General features: G+C 48.8%; 3 protein-coding genes across 9 annotated transcripts in view; 1 reads left to right on the forward strand and 2 right to left on the reverse strand.

Annotated features, from left to right (window-relative positions):
* ANKS1A (ankyrin repeat and sterile alpha motif domain containing 1A) overlaps positions 1-6,183 on the reverse strand; it is a 188,685-nt gene extending 182,502 nt beyond the window's left edge. For all 6 annotated transcript variants that reach the window (XM_066359608.1, XM_066359605.1, XM_066359607.1 and 3 more), the window contains exon 1: positions 5,876-6,183. In XM_066359608.1, the coding sequence (XP_066215705.1) occupies positions 5,876-6,069 (194 nt within the window). In that variant the 5' untranslated portion in view covers positions 6,070-6,183. The remainder of the gene's footprint in view (positions 1-5,875) is intronic.
* A 109-nt stretch (positions 6,184-6,292) lies between these two features.
* On the forward strand, positions 6,293-13,444 carry TAF11 (TATA-box binding protein associated factor 11). Of its 2 annotated transcripts, XM_066359595.1 has the most exons (6): positions 6,293-6,490; positions 6,999-7,713; positions 9,739-9,887; positions 11,645-11,732; positions 12,063-12,159; positions 12,832-13,444. In XM_066359595.1, the coding sequence occupies exons 2-6, from the start codon at positions 7,543-7,545 to the stop codon at positions 12,960-12,962; spliced, it is 636 nt and encodes a 211-aa protein (XP_066215692.1). In that variant the 5' UTR covers positions 6,293-6,490; positions 6,999-7,542; the 3' UTR covers positions 12,963-13,444. The 2 variants fall into 2 exon arrangements, with proteins under 2 accessions (XP_066215692.1, XP_066215691.1); XM_066359594.1 differs by lacking the exon at positions 6,293-6,490 and having other exon boundaries at positions 6,520-7,713.
* Positions 13,445-13,671: 227 nt separating this feature from the next.
* BLTP3A (bridge-like lipid transfer protein family member 3A) overlaps positions 13,672-19,537 on the reverse strand; it is a 65,244-nt gene continuing 59,378 nt past the window's right edge. Inside the window, exon 21 of the mRNA XM_066359602.1 lies at positions 13,672-18,539. Within this exon, the coding sequence (XP_066215699.1) occupies positions 18,414-18,539 (126 nt within the window). The 3' untranslated portion in view covers positions 13,672-18,413. The remainder of the gene's footprint in view (positions 18,540-19,537) is intronic.

Genomic DNA, 19,537 nt, shown 5'->3' on the forward strand with positions numbered 1-19,537 from the left:
GCCATGGGCGCCCCGGAGCGCATACCGCCCTGTGCCCTCCGCCCTCCACGTGCCCTCACTTCCGCATCACCCGTCCGTCCCTGTGCGGCTGGTAATTCAAGTGACAGCTGTAAGCTAGTATATGATGTTCTCGTTTTGCAGTTCCTTTTCTCAGATCTTTTTCCCTTTCACTGATAGACCTCAACTCTAACCCGACTCCTACTGGATCCTCACACAGAAGGTGCTTTCCTGGAAATCGGAAGTTTCACTCTAACCATAAACACACCGCACTCCCCCCACCCGCCGGAGAACCCAGCGCCCGCTCCGTGCCCACGGCTGAGAACCGACATGAGTGAGGAAGTCTGGCCGCCCTACCACCCCGAGCCCTTGACAAAGGGCAGCAGAAAGGGAGCCACAAAGAAAGCGTCTGACCCATTTTCTAAGAAAGAGTGGTGTGATGTGAAAGTACCAGAATTCGAGCAGCCTAAATTGCATCTTAGGGTCGGTCTCAGGGGCCGTGTTTTTGAAACGAGCCCAGCTGACCTGCAGACTTATGAAGGTGCATTTAGGAAATTCAAGCCAATGGCTGCGGGTGCTCAGGGCAACAGCCGCCTGAGTAACTTCCATTGCTAGATCTTACCCGTAACAACATGCGCTCCATGGTCAAAAATGACGGACCACATCTAAAGCTCGTACTGGTGTAAAGTCTACCAGTGGTTATTTGTTTTGTCTATTCTGTGTTGGTTTTACTAAAAATAATAATAATAATAATAACACAACAGTCAGATTTGGAAGACCTCTTATGCTCAGCATCAGCAGATCCGCCAGACCCAAAGGAAGGTGATGGAAATCATTGACCCAAGAGGCGCAGACACATCCTTTGAAAGAAGCGGTCAATAAACTGATCCCAGATAGCACTGGAAAAGGCTTGCCAGCCTATCTATCTGCTCCATGATGTCTTTGTTAGAAAAGTCAAAATGCCGAAGCCGCCCAGGTTTGAACTGGGAAAACTCGTGCAGCTTCACAGTGACAGGAGCAGTTCCGGAAAAGTCTCTGGGGACAAGACAGGGGCTAAAGCCGAACAAAGTGATGGGCAGGAGCCCCCAGTCCAAGAATCTGTTTAAAATTCAGATTTAAGGCCCTGGCTGGTTGGCTCAGTGGTAGAGCATCAGCCCAGTGTGTGGAAGTCCCGGGTTCAATTCCCGGTCAGGGCACACAGGAGAAGCACCCACCTGCTTCTCCACCCTTTCCCCCTCTCCTTCCTCTCTATCTCTCTCTTCCCCTCCCACAGCCAAGGCTCCATTGGAGCAAAGTTAACCCGGGCGCTGAGAATGGCTCCATGGCCTCCACCTCAGGCACTAGAATGGCTCCAGTTGCAAAGGTGCAATGCCCCAGATGAACAGAGCATCGCCCCCTGGTGGGCATGCCAGGTGGATCCCAGTCAGGCGCATACGGGAGTCTGTCTCTGCCTCCCCGCTTCTCACTTCAGAAATATGGAAAAAAAAAAATCAGACATAATAGTGACAAATAAAATTCCTATTTGTGAAAAACAAAAATTAATACAGTGCTTGTCAAAGCTACGGACGGAAGGCATGCATCTCTTGCTCAACAATTTGACAACAGACATTATATAAAGTCAAATCGTGGTCTCCAGAGCCTCTGTAGGACTAGACATGTTAAACAGCAATGCTTTCTATGTAATCTACTGCTTGTCCTTTTAAGTAATAATAATTATATTTGAATCATTTTGTATAGAAAACTAAAATGTTTTTGCTGCTTTCATTAATAAACTATAGTGAACATAATTTAACCTTTACTTGATGGCCAAGACTCATAATAAGCAGTAATTATAGCACTAAGCTATATAGTTCAGTGGTGCTTGAGGCCGTGCCAGGTGTACAGGGTTATATACATCCATGTTAATAGTCTCAAATTACTGGAGGGGAGGAGGAGCTCGATTTTCATTGCTTTTCCTGTTTCTTATTTTGTCCATCACGCAGACATGTCCACCTACTATAAACGCTGTAAGGGGACAGACCACATATTGGGAGAGGGACCAACTAATTTTTTCCCTTTAATTGTAAGAGAAAGTTTCTTTCGAGAGTTGCCTAGGTAGGAAAGAGAGCCAGTTGGGTTGTGTGGGCCCAGGAAACAGGTCACAGAAGCAGAAGAAGGGCCCTTGGAGCTCAAGAGAGATAGAAAGGCAAAGGTAACAGGCCTGAGGTGGGGGGAGGTAGAGGTGTGGGTGTGCTTCCAAGAGGGGGCAGTGCCAGGACTGACTCATGCTGACAAAGCACCCACTATCCACCCGGTCTGAGATAAACTCCGCAGTGCGTCCCGCAATCCCAGCCACCGGCCTGGCACCAAGCGGACGAGGGATCAACATTTGTTTGGTAAGTGAATGGCATTAATGTGCCTGTCTCAGCAGGTCCTCTCCCTTATTTACTGTTTCTAATTTGTTTGGGAAACAGATAGCCAAGTATGAAAGAACACCTTTAAAATGCCTGGCACGGTACTCGGCACCGAGCAGGTGCAGCGCGGCAAACACTGAGTGCGCCGAACTGAACCGAGCATGGCTGCAGCGAGCGCTTACAACGTGCCAGGCCCCGTCCTAAGTTTCTTACACACACTACTGAGACAATACCTAGAAGGCAGGCAATATTATCCCCCTCTTTAAAATGTATCAATTTTAGAGGAGGGGAGAGAAAGAAATCAATTTGTTGTTCCACGTATTTATGCATTTATTGGTTGACTCTTGTATGTGCCCTGGGGATCGAACTCACAACCTTCGTGAATCAGGATGATGCTCTAACCAAGTGAGCTACCTGGCCAGGTCAAATCCCCACTTCACAAGGTTGAGCAATTGGTATCAAGTCAGTGGTGGCCGTGGAACATGAATCCAGGCAGTCTGACTCCAGAACAAGCGGCCTGGAGCATAGTTCTGCACTGCTTCTGAGTGTCCGGTACATGATGGGTTCAGAGGACACGAAGTTTATAACAACTGTTTTTCAAATCTGGAAGTCTTCTTTCTTTGCTGACTTTCTGACTCCTGGGTGTGTTCTCAATGGTGCGGGTCACTATGTGCTAACATTATACTGACAGGCCGAAGCAATCCACTGGTAAAGCTGGGCAAGCAAAGGATCAGAGGACAAGCTACAGATGATGGGCTCCAAAGCAGCAGAAGCTTAAGAGGTCGGTGTGGATTAAGGTCATTAGGGAGGGCTAAAAGTTCAGACCTAAGCCCACGCAGTGTAAGAGGAAAGGGGATAGGGTGAACGAGGGAGCATTCTGTAGCTTAATAGTAAGCACTAAGCTCTTATGGAATGGGGAGAGGGTCATAAATAGATGACTAGATGAACAGATGAATAAATAAACGAAAAGACAAACACATGTGTGGTTTGGAACATTTCTATCCACTGCAGCTGTAAGCTCCTATTCTGGTCACTCAAATGGCTGGACAAACATAGACTGGGCTGGCAGTACCAGTGGGGGTAGGTTATGGGAGCTAATGCCAAGGCCACATCTGAACTAGGATTCCACAGCTCCTGTTAAATAACCCAGGGTCTCTGAGGTGAAGAGTGTGGGCAGGGTGGACCATCCTCTACTATTTCCAAATCTCAAAAGGCAGGACCTGCTGACCTAGGGATTATTTAAATGTGCGGGCTCATTTGCTCAGAAGTCGTTCACTAGGTTGAACAAGAGTCACCTCTAATTAATGACACACCTAGTGCCTGGAGATCCTCCCTGCCCCAAGGAGTCTCAGGGAGGAGAGGCTGGCTCTCAGGTTATCTATCTCTACAAAGACACAGGAGCAAGTAGGAGTCAGCTCTTATGCAAGAGAATGAAAACGCCACCATCCACACTTTATGACAGACTGGTCACATTATATTAGCATGAGACCCAAGGGAAAAACATCGTGCTCAACAAAGATTTCCTAGGCTTGCTTAACCACACAGCAGTTAAATCCTCAGCAAAACTGCAGCAGTCTCTGAGTGAGAGCACTATGAGTAACTGGACCTGTACTCAAAGGCAGGAGGTATGCGCAGTTTCTCACAATGCATGAGAACTTCTGTAGTCTTTCTCTCATCTCTCAAACATCAGAAGCAAAGAACTATCCAAGTAATCCAGGTAAGATTCAAAACTCAGTTCACGCATTCGAAGCACATTTACTCAGCCCTGGCCAGATGGCTCAGCTGGTTAGAGCTTCGTTCTGAAGAGCAGAGGTTGCCAGTTCAATCCCAAGTCAGGGCACATACAGGAACAAATTGATGTTCCTGTCTGTCTGTCTGTCTGTCTCCCCCATACATACACAGTATAAAATCAACTTTTTATGAAGTATTTACCCAACACCTGTGAGTTGTTGGGCAACAACTCAGGGGCTGGGAATATAAATATAAGAAAGACTAAGTTACTCTGAAGGATGGACATGGACCCACCCATCATTATTTTCCCTTTATAGTACCCAACAACTCAAGGCTCCAGACAGGAAGTTCTTCTTGTGTCCCACTAACACCAAATAAGTCTCCTTTCCCACTTCTGTGCCTCTCTCATCAGGGTGTGCCCACCTGGAACACTCGAAGTTCATCTACCCAAATCCTTCCCTCCTCCACAGCCAGCTGAAGTCCCCCTCCTCCTGGAAGCCATCTCATCCCAAAGTGAGGTCTCATTTCTCTGAACTAACAAATACCCTAAGTACCACCACCTCGGTCTATTTAGAAATTTATCATCCTCTGATACTTTTATTTACTCAACAAAACTGGGTACCGATTGTGTGACAGCATTGTTCTAGGGGCTGGAGAAACTGCAGCAAACAAGAGCGGCGTTTGCCTCCCCAAAATAAGTCCTAAGGAAGAGTTCTTTTATACTGCTTTTAAAATCTTCCTGTACAGAGCTGGGTTCCTATTCAGGGCTTAGTGCCTAACAATTCATCGGAGCCTTGGGCTTCCTTGGTCCCAGTTCACCCAAATTAGAGTTATACAAACTAATGGGGAACAAAAGCAAACCAAGCTGTTTCTAAATGAACTTCCACTTCTTAAAAACCTCAAAAGAACAAGGAAGGAAAAGAAAACAGGCTATGAAAATGCTGCTGAACCAACACATTTTACACGACAATCCCCCCTCCAAGCTGCACAAAAGTGATCTTTTTCTTTCAATCCTTACAGCTCAAGTTCAAGTGTTTATTTTAATAACAGACCTTGGAGACATTTAAAGCACTCTTGAGTTTCCTAAACAAGTCTTTCTAAAGCTTTATTTCTTGATGAATAAACCCCCTAATGAATCCTGCATATGCCCCTTAACAGACTGACTAATCCTATTAATCCACCGAGGTTCACTACGAGGAACTAGCATTTAGCTTCAAGCCCAAGGGGCGGGGTGTCACAGAAGACCATTCTGAAGGTGGTAATAAGTCCAGAGACAGTTTTAACATAAACAACAAAAGCCAGGTCCTGCAGAGCCCCGTGGAAGGTTCCAAGTTCCCAAAAGAAGGGAACCAAGAGAATTTTCTCCAGAGGGGCCGCAAGATTCTGCAAGGCGTGGCAGTTTAAGCAGGAGGTGAAAGAGACGAAAAACATACATATATATACACACACAGTGGTTTGTTAGATACGACAGCACCCTACAGCGGGCGAGGGTGAAGCCGGCTGTGCCTGCCATGCGGCAGAGGTGGCCACCTGGGCACTCCCACCATTCTTCATAGCCTGGTCAGGAGGCGAGACGAGGAGAGCTACGCGCCTCTCGGACCCGCACCAGCGTCCCCCATCCCGTGGGCCGCCGGCCCTGGCCTCGGGGCACCCCGACACCCACGCCGTCCGGGGTTCAGGAGTCTCGAGCTCTCTCTAGGGACCCAAGAGACCTTGGTCCCCAGGCGGATCCCCGGCGCCGGCGCGCCACCCACCTGAGCAGACTGGAGAGGGGATGGCTGGAAGAGCCGAGGCCGCCGCCGCCGCCGCCGCCGCCCCCGGAACCGCCACCACCGCCGCCGCCGCCGCCCCCGAAGCCGGAGGAGAGCCGCTTCCCGGACAGCAGCTTCTCCACAGCCGGGAGGTGCCCGGTGCGGGCCGCCTCCAGCAGCTCCTGCTCCTTCCCCATCCCCAGGGCCACTGCCCCCAGGACGCCCTTCCCGGGGCCGCAGCCGAGCCTGCTCGGGCTCCCAAACTTTCCGTCTCCGGGCAACGCACCCCCCAAAACCTGCCGGGGACACCACCCCCCTCCCCCCCGCCTTTCCCCCCCAACCAGCGCGTCACTTCCGGGATCCGGCGTCACGCGTCACCGCGCCCCTGGCCCCGCCCCCTGCCCACCTAGCTGGGCGGGACTCGGCCGGCGGCGCAGGTGGCCGTGCGGTGAGCGGAGTGGACCTCGCTGCGCCGAGCTTGGCCTCCAGTGGCGAGGCGACACCGCGGTGTGGGCAACGGCTGAGCAGGCGGAAGGGAACAAACGGGGGTCACCTGGGTCCGCCTCCCGAAGCGCGCTCCTACCCAAAGGTTTGGGAGCCCACAGGACAGTAAATACGGTAATTCATCCAGGCCGTGTAGAAACAAAGAGAGAACTATGGTAACGCGCACCTACATTTCCTAGTCCATGCTTTCAGCTCGCATACATTTAAAAATGTATTGGGTGTGGGGAGCCAGCGATACGGAGGTGAATAAAATGTCTCCTTCCGTACCTCCATGACGGAAGAGAGGAAATTTTCAAAATGAATTATCTTCACTTCCTCATGCTCCCAATCCCTGAAATGGCTCCTAAAATTAAAGTCAAAGGATAGATTGCCCCCCCCCCAGCCCCGGCCGGATTTGTTTCCCCTTCTTTTTGATGAGACTAACCCGACTACCATGAAAACTCAGGTTTGTGAAACCAACCCCGACCCTGAGTGCTGGTGAAATGGAAAAGTCATTTAATTGGGTATAAACTATATTTTGTTTCTGGTACTGGCGCTATTCCTAGGCTAGAGTAGGCGCTCAATGGCTGCGCAGTGAATAGATGGATCAATTCCGCTCAAGCTGTATGACTTTTCTTGTAAGGTGCTCGCGGGTCAGACGGGAGACGCTGGTAGTTCAGTGAAAGCACGGGCCAGATGAACTGTGCGAGGCCGAGTCCCTGCATGGACGTTAGCCAGGAAGCCGCATCCCACGCCACGCGCGTGCCACGGAACTGCGTTTTTTCCTGTCTTCCCCCCCCCCCCGCACCCCCAACTTGACTGAGGAAAGCGGGTTAAGGCAGGAGTTCATTGACGATGCGATTTTAGAAAGACGGGAAGAAAAAAAGAAGTCCTTGGAAACAACGCAGCACTCCTTTACAAGGGCTAGTTTGCCTGGATGGTAAAATCCACAAACAGACGTCGGCACCCTCAATTTTCCCTCTCCCCCACCGCCACCAAATCAGAGCTAACGCGGAGCCTTGAGGTCCTTCGCGCGCGCCGCAAATTGACCCTCCGAGGAGCGGTAGGCGTGATGTCATCGCGGCGCGACGGCAGGAAGTACGCCCCCGGGTTGCAGTGCGGCGCGCGGTCCCGAGCCCTCGGCGTGTGGACATCGGTGCCATCTCCGCTCCTTTCTTTTCGCCGCGATGGAGGACGCCTGCGAGTCGCCCACGGACAAAGGTGGAGAGACAGGGACGTCCGACGAGACGGCTGCTGCTCCCGCGGGCTCCGGGGCCCCGGACGCGGACGGAATCCCGGAGGAAACTGACGGGGACGCAGAGGGGGACTTGAAAGAAGCTGCGGCTGAGGAAGGCGAGGTAGGGAGGGAGGTGTTGATAATTCCCGCTCACCAGGATTCCCCCTGGGCCTGCAGTCGCGGAGGCGGGTCGGGGGTAGGGGGGAGGCAAAACTCTATAGTGCTGGTTCGGTTCCAGAGACCTCAGCATGGGCATTTTTAACCCCTGCTGTTTTAATCCCTTGGCTGTTAAAGCTACTTGTAAGAGAATTTTAAACAGCATCTTGGTTTTCCTGATGAGGAAATTGGGATCCGACGTCACGCTGAGAGTGCCAGAGCTCTATAGAATCCCATTCACCTCGTAGTGGGCGGGGGTTCTTTTAGGTGTTGCTTCAGCATAACTTTGTGATGAGAGGCTGCAGAGTTAAAGAGAGACGGAGGGAGTTACTGGTTTAATCACCTGCTTACCCTCTTGGGACATTAACGAACTGCTACCAGTGAGCTGGGTGCTCATGTCCAAGGGTCTCTCTGTGACATAAACGCACCAAACCCGTCCATTGTGCCGCGCCAAATGCTCCGCAGTGTTGCCTCGTAGAGCGTCAGTCAGGGGACCAGAACCTCTGTTCTCTGGGTTCCATTTCTAGAGATAGTGTCTTGGGTTCTTACAGCTATAAGGAAGGGACTTGCGATCGTGGAAGGACATAAGATTAGAAGGAAGCAGCCTTTCAGAGCATCAAGTTGCATCAAATTATTGAATATATAAAGTAAGAACTTTTAGAGAAAGAACAAGGTGAGGAAACTTTTAAGAAGGAACCTTTGAAACATCTCAAGGACTGGAAAGATTTGAAGACTATTTAGCATAGTCCAATACAGAGCTCACTAAATACAGAAATTAGCACCCAACAGAAGATACATTTTTGAAACACCTTTAAATTTTATCCTAGCCTGACCTGTGGTGGCGCAGTGGATAAAGCATTGACCTGAAACTCTGAAGTCACCGGTTTGAAACCTCTGGCTTGCCTGGTGAAGGCACGAATGGAAGTTGATGCTTCCTGCTCTTTCCCCTTGTTTCTTTCTTCCCCTCTCTAAAATGAATAAATTTTAAAGTTTTAAATTAATGTAAAATCGACCATATACCTGACCACACAGAAAAAAATTCTTAACAGTAGAAAGCATAACCACATTCTATTAGTACAGTGCAATAAACTTGAAATTAAAAGTTCCTTCCTTCATTCCCCACCCCCCAAAAAATGAACACCTGAACATTTTAAACTGTTTTCTAAGTAGCCCTAGATTAAAATTAACAAAGGTGGGAGGAGCTCAATTAAATGCTCCAAATTCAAAGAAGCACTGTTTTGTTGAGAAAATGCCTCCTTTTTAATACTCTTCCCACATGGAATCAGCACAACTGAAGAGGACTAGAGATTTAGAGGCAGAAGAGCTGGCTGGATGGAAAGGACTTTTCTGACATCCCCTCTAAAGAGTGAGGTTAGAAGAGTGGGCTCAGCAAGAGAGAGGTGTTCATAGTCCTTGGCCTTTTATTGCCTTTATAAACAGATACTGGACCTATAATCATAGCTCAGCTGGAAAACTGGACTTGGAGCTGTAAACTTCTTTAAAAGAGATAGTCTACCTCCACTCAGTGGTACAGCCAGTGCCTGGAACCATAATGCTACTGAATAAATGGATTTGTTGTGTTGTAATGAGAATGATGTGTTCTTACCTTGCCCAAGTCTGGAAAGTAGGCCAAATATATAAAAGTGGTTTTGGTTTTTTTTTTGAGAGAGAGGCAGGAACATAGAGCTGCTCCTGTATATGCCCAGACTAGGGACTCGAACGGGCAACCTCGGTGCTGGGGGATGACGCTGGAACCAACCAAGCTATCTGCCCGGAGCTTAATTTTTTTGGTTTTAAAGAGAGAGAGAAAGGCAGAGAGGGGGAGGGTTAAGGGAAACATTCATTTGTTGTCCCACTCAGTCGTACACTCATTGGTTGCTTCCCGTGTGTGTGCTGACCAGGGATTGAACCCTCAACCTTGTTTCCGGACAACACTCCTAACTGACTGAGCTAACCGGTCGGGGCAAAAGTGTTTCTTTCATCTTCTCAGCTCAAGAGTCAGGACATCTCAGATTTAACAGCAGTTGAAAGGGAAGACCCATCATTACTCACTCCTGCTGCCAAAAAACTGAAAATAGAGACCAAAGAAAAGAAAGAGAAGAAGCAGAAAGTGGATGAAGATGAGATTCAGAAGATGCAGTAAGTGGCTTTCTGCCCAATTGCCGAGCTTCCCCCATTGCATGGCTCTGACCTGACTCTACAAAGTTCATTTCTTTTTCTTGACCTTGAATTTTATTTCTTTTATAAACTCAAAAAAGAAAATAAAGCCATTGATACAGTGGCATATCATAGAAAATATAAGTAAAAAAAAAAAAGATCTTACCACCAATATAAACACTTAATGTTTTGATGTGTGTTCTCCAAGATATTTTCTACACATACACAGGGGTGGGCAAAAGTAGGTTTACAGTTGTGAGTACACAAATAAGTTTATTCTTGTATTATTATTTATTGGTTATTGTGTTACAACTGCACTTTTGCTCACCCCTGCATATCTGTAAAATAATTTAAATTTTCAAAGATGTTAAATACTATTTGTAACCCTTTTATTTCACGTTAAATACTGTAAATGTGTTGCATATCAATAACTGTAGATCTAGGCCTTAATTTCCTTCAGAATGGAAGGAAATAGCTTCATTATGTTTTCTGATTGTAAAAGAAGTATGGCCTCATTGCAAATAATTCAGAGAATACAGATAAAAACAGAAGAAATAATTACTTACAATTCCACCACTCAGAGTTTACCCAGGGTATATACCTTTCCAAATTTTATGTTTAATATACCTTGCTAAATATTTTCAGGTCAGCAAATTATGCCCGTAAATCATCATTTTTAGTGGCTATACTGTTCCTTTGTGTAGACGACCCACAATTTAACCAGTCCCTGTAGCTACTCCAGTGTTTTGGACATGATGAGGAGGATCTTGAGCACATCTTTACACACTTGTCCATTTGCTTCCTACAGTGAATTAGAAGTGTAGTTGCTGATTCAAACAGTATGATGTTTTCAAAGGGTTTTCATACATATTTCCAAATTCTTCTCCAAAAAAGGTTTGTTCCAACTTCACTCTCTGCCAGCACTGAGTTCATCTTCCCATTCTCCTCGGCACCATTCTTTTCAATGCTTGTCAGTCTGCCTTACAAAAAAATGCTATCTTGTCTGACCTGTGGTGGTGCAGTGGATCAAGTGTCAACCTGGAACACTGAGGTCGCCGGTTCAAAACCCTGGGCTTGCCTGGTCAAGGCACATATGGGAGTTGATGCTTCCTGTTCCTCCCCCCCCTCCTTTATCTCTATCCTTCTCTAAAATAAATAAATAAAAATGGTATTTCATCTTAGTTTATTAATTTCTTTAATGAAAGTTAATTCTTTTTCCTCTATATTTATTGGCCGTTGGTGTTTTTGTAAGCTTTCTGTATCTGTCCTTTGCTTATTTTCTAAAATTGGCATGGCCATCCTTTTATTTGAAAGAATTAATTCCTACAGAGTATTAACCCTTTTCCATATATTTTACAAATACTTTCCTCAATCCGTTAATGTTGAAAACTACTGGTTTGAGTGTGAACCTATATTTTAAATAGTTACCGTGACGTATATAGTAAGATAGCAGTACAGGGAGAGAGCCTAGTGCTGCGAGCACAACCTACATAGTACGATGCAGTGACCTGACGTTAAGTTTCTGTTCTTAATGGAGTAAGAATGGAAGTTGTTTCCCTTATTGTCACATTCCTGAAGAGTGGAAATACTTTTATCTTCATTCCTCATGAACACTAAACCTAACACTATTAACCCCTGGAGAATTCATTTTCTAATTGCGAGTTGATTTTATTGGTGTAATACTATATCTTAAGCATTCCTTCTTATAAGTGAACTTAATCACCTGAATCTTTGTCTAGAATCCTGGTTTCGTCTTTTTCTGAGGAGCAGCTGAACCGCTACGAAATGTATCGCCGGTCAGCTTTCCCCAAGGCGGCCATTAAAAGGGTAAGAACAGCCCTTGCCCTGCCCTGCATCAGCTCTGAGCACTGAACTGGGCTCGAGTGGTGTCCACTGGCATTTGGAAATGAGGTCTTAGGCAAGTGGGTGGGCCATTTAGGCAGGGAAAAGAAAAGAGCATGTCCCTCGACAATCTGACCAGTGAGCAGTTTTGCTGTGCAGGGTAGTGTCTCAACAAACAGAAAGAAGCCTGGCTCAGTCGTCTCAGTTCCAGCATCCCGTCTTTCGGAAACGCTTTCCCAGCGCCAAGCTTGTGTGGGCACTTGTTTCTAGAGCCAGTCCCTGGTGACCTTCACCTGTCTCTGTCCTTCTTGCCAGCTGATCCAGTCCATCACTGGCACCTCTGTGTCTCAGAATGTCGTCATTGCCATGTCTGGGATTTCCAAGGTTTTTGTCGGGGAAGTGGTGGAAGAAGGTGAGTGGTGTGAGCAAGGCGTGGATTGAACCCGTCATGACCTCATTTTCAAGGCTATTCTGAGGTGCCTGTAGTGCTTTCCCCTGACGCTAGTAAGTTGACCAAGGGGGGAACCTTTGTATTCAGGAGAGTATATGACCGTTTTTTTCCTTCCAAGTTTCCACACTGGGAGTCAGGAAGTATCTAGGAAATGTCCCTACCTGGTTCCTGTCCTCAGCACAGGGCGACAGGAGACTTTGTATTTTTCTCCAGTGAACTTTGCTTGTTTCTGCTGCCGAAAGTAAACACACCAGAGCAGCAGCCGCTGGGACTGACTAGGGTGGTGTGTGGGGTTATCCTGATGCCGTGACCCTTGGGAACTGCCCCCCACATCCACCCAGTACAGAACTTGCTACTGCCCACTGCTCATCTCTAGCTGGTGACATGTTTTATATGTTTAGGCAGAAGATATCTTTTTAATTGTTGCCTATGATAAAGCCTGGTAATTGTTGCATATGATAAAGGCTGTTTACTAAAGCTGACATGATACATTTTATAGCAGTCTCTTAAAAAGAGAAAATGTCTTGATTTATTTCCTTAACAAGCTTTAGAGGAGTTAATGAAAATTACAGGACTCGCAAGGATTGTGAATGAGGTCCGATAATAATGGCACCTTCTCCTTGCCCCGTCTAGCCCTGGATGTGTGTGAGAAGTGGGGAGAAATGCCACCACTACAGCCCAAGCACATGAGGGAGGCTGTCCGGAGGTTAAAGTCAAAGGGGCAAATACCCAACTCGAAGCACAAAAAAATCATCTTCTTCTAAGAGCAAAAGCCAAGACGGGCCTGGCACTGGAGGACGTGCCGCTTCCAGACTTCGGATTGCAGACTTCGGGTGCTGGTGGTGCCTTGGCGTCTGCCCGTGGTTTCAATGTCTCTCTCAGAACCCTGTTCATCAGGCATGCAGCCTGTTTCATACTTGCCTGGACTAAGCATTGGGACCTCATGGCGTTCTGAGGCACTTGCCTGTCTCGGCTAGCCGGAAGGGGCACACGGGCCTCACGCAGCTTCTGGACAGGGAGCTGCTTTCAGAGAAAACCTTCCCCAGAGTCCTTTGATGGTTTCACACTGGAGCCTGAAGTGGCTGTCTTAGGTTGTTTCTTACATGTGGTTTGAAGTAGCTGGAACAAGCAGAAACCTCTGACTTCCGATACCTGAACACAAAGGAGTGGGGGGATAGTTGGTTCCTGGAAACGTGGAAGATTTTTCCCATGGTTTTGGTAAGCATTAAACTGTTTTTCAATTTGCCGTGTGTGTATTCATCTTCTAACTGGTTGGAATGGGGAGAAGGCTCATCGTTCTTTTCTTGGTGTCAGAGTAAAATTGGTCTTGGGTGTTTTGTGAAAATTTGAGCCCTTCCCACTTCTGCTAGAGCTTTTAAAATTTAACCACATAAAAGAATACTTAAAGCACTTAAAAACAATGTAAAAGCCCGTAGATTTCAGATTTCTTATAAACACACAAACCACAACCAATACTGTTGAATACATTTAATTTGCCTTTTCAGGGTGGTTCACAGAACCAGTGCCCTCGAGGTTGGGTTAGATATTGCAGCGTTAACATTTCCCAGTACTGACCAGGACTCCAGCTCATTGGATACATTCTCATTTTCCTCAAATAGAGGGGATGGAGTGACCTTTTATGACAGTGATTAGCAGTAATAAGGCTACAGTATTAATTGGCAATCCCCAAGAATCCTTTCCTCATGTTCAGTGTCCCACAGAGGAGGGCTTTGAAGCTGTTCTTTCAAAGCTTTCCTGAGCTTGTCCTAGTCAGGATTCCAGTTCTGTTTAGCACCCTGAGTTGCGGAAAGGGCTTGGACTCACAAAGTTGGGCAAATCTGACTTTCAGTATTTTATGTCATGGCTTTAAACATGTCCTTTGCCAATGGAGGAGACCCCAGTGCGCATTCCAGAGAAATGCTGTTAAGACTCAGGCTATATCTTGACCAAAACTAACGAACTGGGTGTGAGGGTGAGGACAAACCGAAAAACAGCTCGAACAGTAATTTTTAAATCAAGTTATAGGAACTACATCTACTGCAATTTGAGATACTGGCTAAGACTGAAACTTACAAATAACAAGGGAGAAAGTTCATATCCGGAGCCTGGCCGCTGAGCAAAACCTCACAGTTGAAGACTATTTAGGAGTGTTTCACCTGGGTCTGTCGTAAGAGTTGGGGGAAGTAATCCCCATTTGACAACAGCTACTACCCATGCCTGCCCAGAGGTGAACAGGAGTATTACCTAGTCTGGCGGGTGGGCAGAGCCGTAGTCCTCCGTCAAAGGCCAGCACAACAAACCCGAGTCTCTGGAAACGCTTGGTAACGACCATAGTGAATCTCAAGCAACGGCATGGCTTTTGTAGTTCTCAAGTGACCGGAAGTCAGCCTACTAGCTTGTGCAGCAGTGTTCAGTTATTTCCACAGTTCTGTGGTGTTACTGTAACTCACTTCAGAAGTTTAGGTAAATATTAAAGGAGGGGAAAATCCAGCCCTTGGTGTAAGGTTTGGAATGGGAAGTTCCCGTGTCACTCCAGCAATACTTCAAACTACCCCCTTGCCACCTCCCTCCTGGAACTAAGGGAGCCTAATGTCAATGCTTAAGTGGAACATTTGAGTTACAGGGTGTGTGAGGAGTGGTGTTCACACCTTGTATATTCCATACACGGGAACCATTCCTTTTAGAACCGTGAGAAAGGATACATAAGACTGAGGCTCATGGCAAATTCAGGGTTAGATTAAATACACAGCAAAAAGCAGCCAACAACACAGGAATAGAATCCATGCCTTCGGTCTTAAGTCAAAGGAACCAGTTCATTATTCCAGTGAGTTGAAAACACAATTTGAGACAGATAACCACCCCTGCAGCCCAGCTAAGAGAGAGAAGCCAGTCCACATGCACTAAAGCCTGTCTCCAGTATGTCCTTGTAAACAGGAAAGCTGGACAGCCCTGGACGACAGACACGGCGAATGTCTCAGCGGAAATGGTGGTGTGCAGGGGCCGAGTCTTCCAGGCAGAGGTGCTCAGCACTCCAGACGTCGTCTTGAGGTATGGTTATTTCTTGTTCACAGTCTTCGAGCTCCAAGGCAGAAATAGTAAGCAGACCAAAGGAGCTGACAGTACTATTTTTTTTCCTAACTTTTTTGTTTGTTTACATTTATCCTGAGGATAACCAACCAGTTCACATTTCTTCATTATGAAAAAAGCGTTCCTTCTCCCATTGAAAACAAGTATGACATTATTATGCAAGATGGTTTTTACTGAAGTTCCATGAAACAAATGACCCCCCTTCCACATTTCCTGAGGGAAGATTTCAAGACACAATGGCCAAAGCTGCCACATGATGGAAGTCAGAAATGTAGGGCTCCATGTCACACGGACAAGAGCTCCTGAGAGCCAAGAAACCTGACTGGGCTCTGGCTGGTTGAGGGGTTAGCCTTGGTACCACCCAGGTTTGTTCCTGCGGCCTTCCCCCAGGCGCAGGCGTCAGGGGAAGGTGCACCCGGCAGTGCCGGTAAGACGTGTTCTTGGCACAGAGAGATGCCCGAGGGATGTGATGGCTCAGGGAGGAGAGGAAGAGTGGCACTGAAGTTCCATGTTCTAGCTCCGGGAATCCCTTCTTCCCTTCCAAGGACAGTAGAAATGCCACACTGGAGGGGACCGGTGGCCCACTCTGTCACCATTCTGCCTCTGAAGGAAGCGCTGAGGGGGAACGTGTGAAGGGCTGCAGTCAGCCTCTCAGATGTGCTTCGCCAAGTTGCCCTGTGGTCGCGAGTCCTCTGGGAGGCCTAAAGCACCCTCACAAGGACCGTCCCCCCAGCCCCCGCGCACCCATGTGGTTTCCGCTGGCACCAGCTCCCGGACAGTGAGCTCCCTGAACGGCTGGAGCACCACGAGAAGCATCTGCCTTTCCCAAAGGCTACGCGGTAGAGCTCTAGAGCTGGGGTTTCAGGACCTGAACGCGTCCTCCTCTTGACCGGCTATCTGATCAGACACTACCCTCAGCTTTCGTCGTTCAGATAGGAGCCACCATTTTAAAGACGTGTCCCCATCTAGGTGTCTTCGCCCTCTGGTACTGTCTGCTGTTCCCTGGACCTGTATTTTGTAAGTAAGGCCACCGAGCTGCACATGTAATCTAAGCCACGACCGCGGCTGAGTGTGGTCTGTGTTCTGTGTTGTCGCCAGCGTGCCCTTGCTGATGATGCAGCCGGGCTCATGACCACAGCAGCACACTGACCCGCCCCCTCTCAGCACCACTGTGGTGGCTGCCGACCGTGCTGGGGCCGCCTCACCTCCCGCTGATCTGCCCGGACCTCACCTGTCACTCTCCTGAGTGTCTGCGGTGTGGCCTCTGGAGCCCTTCTGCAGTCTTGCTTTCTTTGTTTTAGGTGTCTTCTAGTTTACCTTCAGGGCCTAGAAGCAGTGGCCTGTGATAGCACTGCAATCCCCTACTCTCAGGCTGTTTATAGAAGTCTTCTATAAGGTGAAACCAAACATCCACCAGTAGGAAACTTCCCGTTAACACTCTCTCTGAAAGATGCTTCTTCTCACGTGCCCAGGTTGTCTCCTAAGCATGACCAACTAACTACCACAATCGCACAGTACCTGGTGCTTTAAAAACTGCCTTACTGAAAACTTAACAAAAGTTCTTTGATAAAAGTCTGAACAAATTACAAATTACATCTTGTTCCTTCTTGAACACGTTTCCTTTACACTCAAACAGCTACAGGTTAGGCGTGATTTTCCACAGAGAAACCCTTTCATCTTTCCTTCACTGGGTCTTGACTGACTCTACTCAATCACTGCTTTACCATCTTGCCAATTCAAGGTGAGTTAGCTGATGAATTTCTGTCCGATCAACACAGATTGAAGTATACAAAACTACAGATGAAGGTAGAGTGTTAGGGAAGAGGTAGGCAGGAAAGAAAGGAGGAGGGAATTGTACTGTTATGGGGGAGAGGCAAAACCTAGCTAGGTTGAAGGGTACTTTTTTTTTAAACTTAAGTCAAAATCACATGATTTTAAAAAGCCACAGGGGTAGAGGGGGCGAGACACAACAGATTGAGATGTTTACGTCACAGTTTAAAACACTTTCAGCTCCCAAACCAAGAGCTAAGGAAAGTGCTGGCAGAAAGTTAGTGTTGGGGACAGAGACTTATCGGGGTGACAGGAAATCAGCTCAGACACAGCCATGGAGAGGCAGGCCTCTGGGTGGGCTCAGGGGCTCACAATTAGGCTCCCCCACTGACACCTTTGAGGTCGTGCCTCCAACCTAGCTCAGAGTGAATTTTCTGTTGATTTTCAGAGAGAGAGAGGAACATAAGGAGAGAGGGGAGGAGGGGAGGAGGGTGGGCAGGAGGAAAGGAGTCATGGATTTGTTGTCCCACTTATTTAAGCATTCACGTGTTGATTCTGCACATACCCTGACCAGGATTGCGCCTGCAACTTTGGCATATTGGGACAACACTCTAACCAACGGAGCCACCCGGCCAGGGTGTGAATCTTTTTTTCTTGACTTAAATTTCAGACAAACTGTGTTACAGAAGGAAAAGATGATACAACTGAGCCACTCCTGTTGTTTACTCCGTACCACAGCGTCACAATGATGAAAGCATGACGAAGGCCACTTTACCCTGAAAAACCTGATTGTGCTATCAGCCAAGATGCTAAAAGCTCGGTTCCCTTCCGTAAAAGGCAGGGCCCCTTCTCCCTATTCTTGTGCCTCTCCAGGCTCCCGCCTTGCTGGCTGTTTCCTGTTCTATTCCACTGTGCGGCCCGAGCTTGGGACAAGGACTGCTCAGGTCGCTACAGGAAGCTCCGGGACACGGAATCTTTGGTGGCTCTGTGCGTGACTAGGGAGGTGAGTCCTTTCCCTTGTTCACACTGGCTGTGGAGGGACAAATGTCTCTGTCATGAAACCAGGTGGTGAAATGGCCCTACAGTGTGGAGAAGGTTCCACCTAGTGTGCAGAGGACCAAAAGGCAGGACGAGAGGCTCAGCCACTCACAAAGCTACCCCCCAATTTCCTGGACACCGTCATGCTTTGCCCTCTCTGCCATCTAAGTTAGAACAGCTCCCAGAACAGAGTGTTAAGCACTGCCCGGTCCCTCCAGTGCCCTGAGCCTACTTCGTCAACACTGGAAGGTGCCGTCTGTCACAGGGGCGCTGTTGATGGTGGGCTCCTCTCCTTGGCGCAGAGGGCTGAGCCACTGCTATCAGAGCTCGAAGAGGGGATTATATTTCCTAATCTCCTGCAGAAGTTTTTCTTTATCCTGGTTGGCATTGGCCAGTGCTTGTTTAGTTTCTATAAGTTCCTTTTGTAGGGTGGGCAGGTCTTTCACCTGAGGAACAATAAGTAATTCACAGTTAATGAATAAGGTAACAACCTTGCAAAAACACCAGTAAGGGAAGAAGGTGAAAGAATTCCAGCAGAAAGATCCACAGTTTTGTCAACAATCAAGAGAACCCAGTTACACATTTTCTAAGAGCTAGTCACTGCAGAAGTCACCGGTCACAGGGGAACGGAGGGAGATGTCGGTCACAGGGGAACGGAGGGAGATGTCGGTCACGGGGGAGCGGGGGGGGGGGGGGGGGGGGGGGGGGGTGTTGGTCACGGGGGAGCGGAGGGAGATGTCGGTCACGGGAGAGTGGAGGGAGATGTCGGTCACGGGGGGGGGGGGGGGGGGGAGCGGAGGGAGATGTCGGTCATGGGGGAGCAGGGGGGGGAGATGTTGGTCATGGGGGAGCAGAGAGAGATGTCGGTCACGGGGGGGGGGGGATGTTGGTCACGGGGGAGCGGAGGGAGATGTCGGTCACGGGGGAGCGGGGGGGGGGGGGGGAGATGTTGGGAGGGGGGGAAGCGGAGGGAGATGTCGGTCACGGGGGGAGCCGAGGGAGATGTCGGTCACGGGGGAGCGGAGGGAGATGTCGGTCATGGGGGGGGGAGCGGAGGGAGATGTTGGTCACGGGGGGGGGGGGGGTAGCGGAGGGAGATGTCGGTCATGGGGGGGGAGCGGAGGGAGATGTCGGTCACGGGGGAGGGGGGGAGAGCGGAGGGAGATGTCGGTCACGGGGGGGGGGGGGGAGCGGAGGGAGATGTCAGTCACGGGGGAGGGGGGGGGAGATGTCGGTCACGGGGGAGCGGAGGGGAGATGCCGGTCACGGGGGAGCGGAGGGGAGATGCCGGTCACGGGGGAGCGGAGGGAGATGCCGGTCACGGGGAAGCGGAGGGAGATGCCGGTCACGGGGGAGCGGAGGGGAGATGCCGGTCACGGGGGAGCGGAGGGGAGATGCCGGTCACGGGGGAGCGGAGGGGAGATGCCGGTCACGGGGAAGCGGA

This window comes from Saccopteryx leptura, chromosome 1 (genome assembly GCF_036850995.1).
Source record: "Saccopteryx leptura isolate mSacLep1 chromosome 1, mSacLep1_pri_phased_curated, whole genome shotgun sequence".
Taxonomy (NCBI): domain Eukaryota; kingdom Metazoa; phylum Chordata; class Mammalia; order Chiroptera; family Emballonuridae; genus Saccopteryx; species Saccopteryx leptura.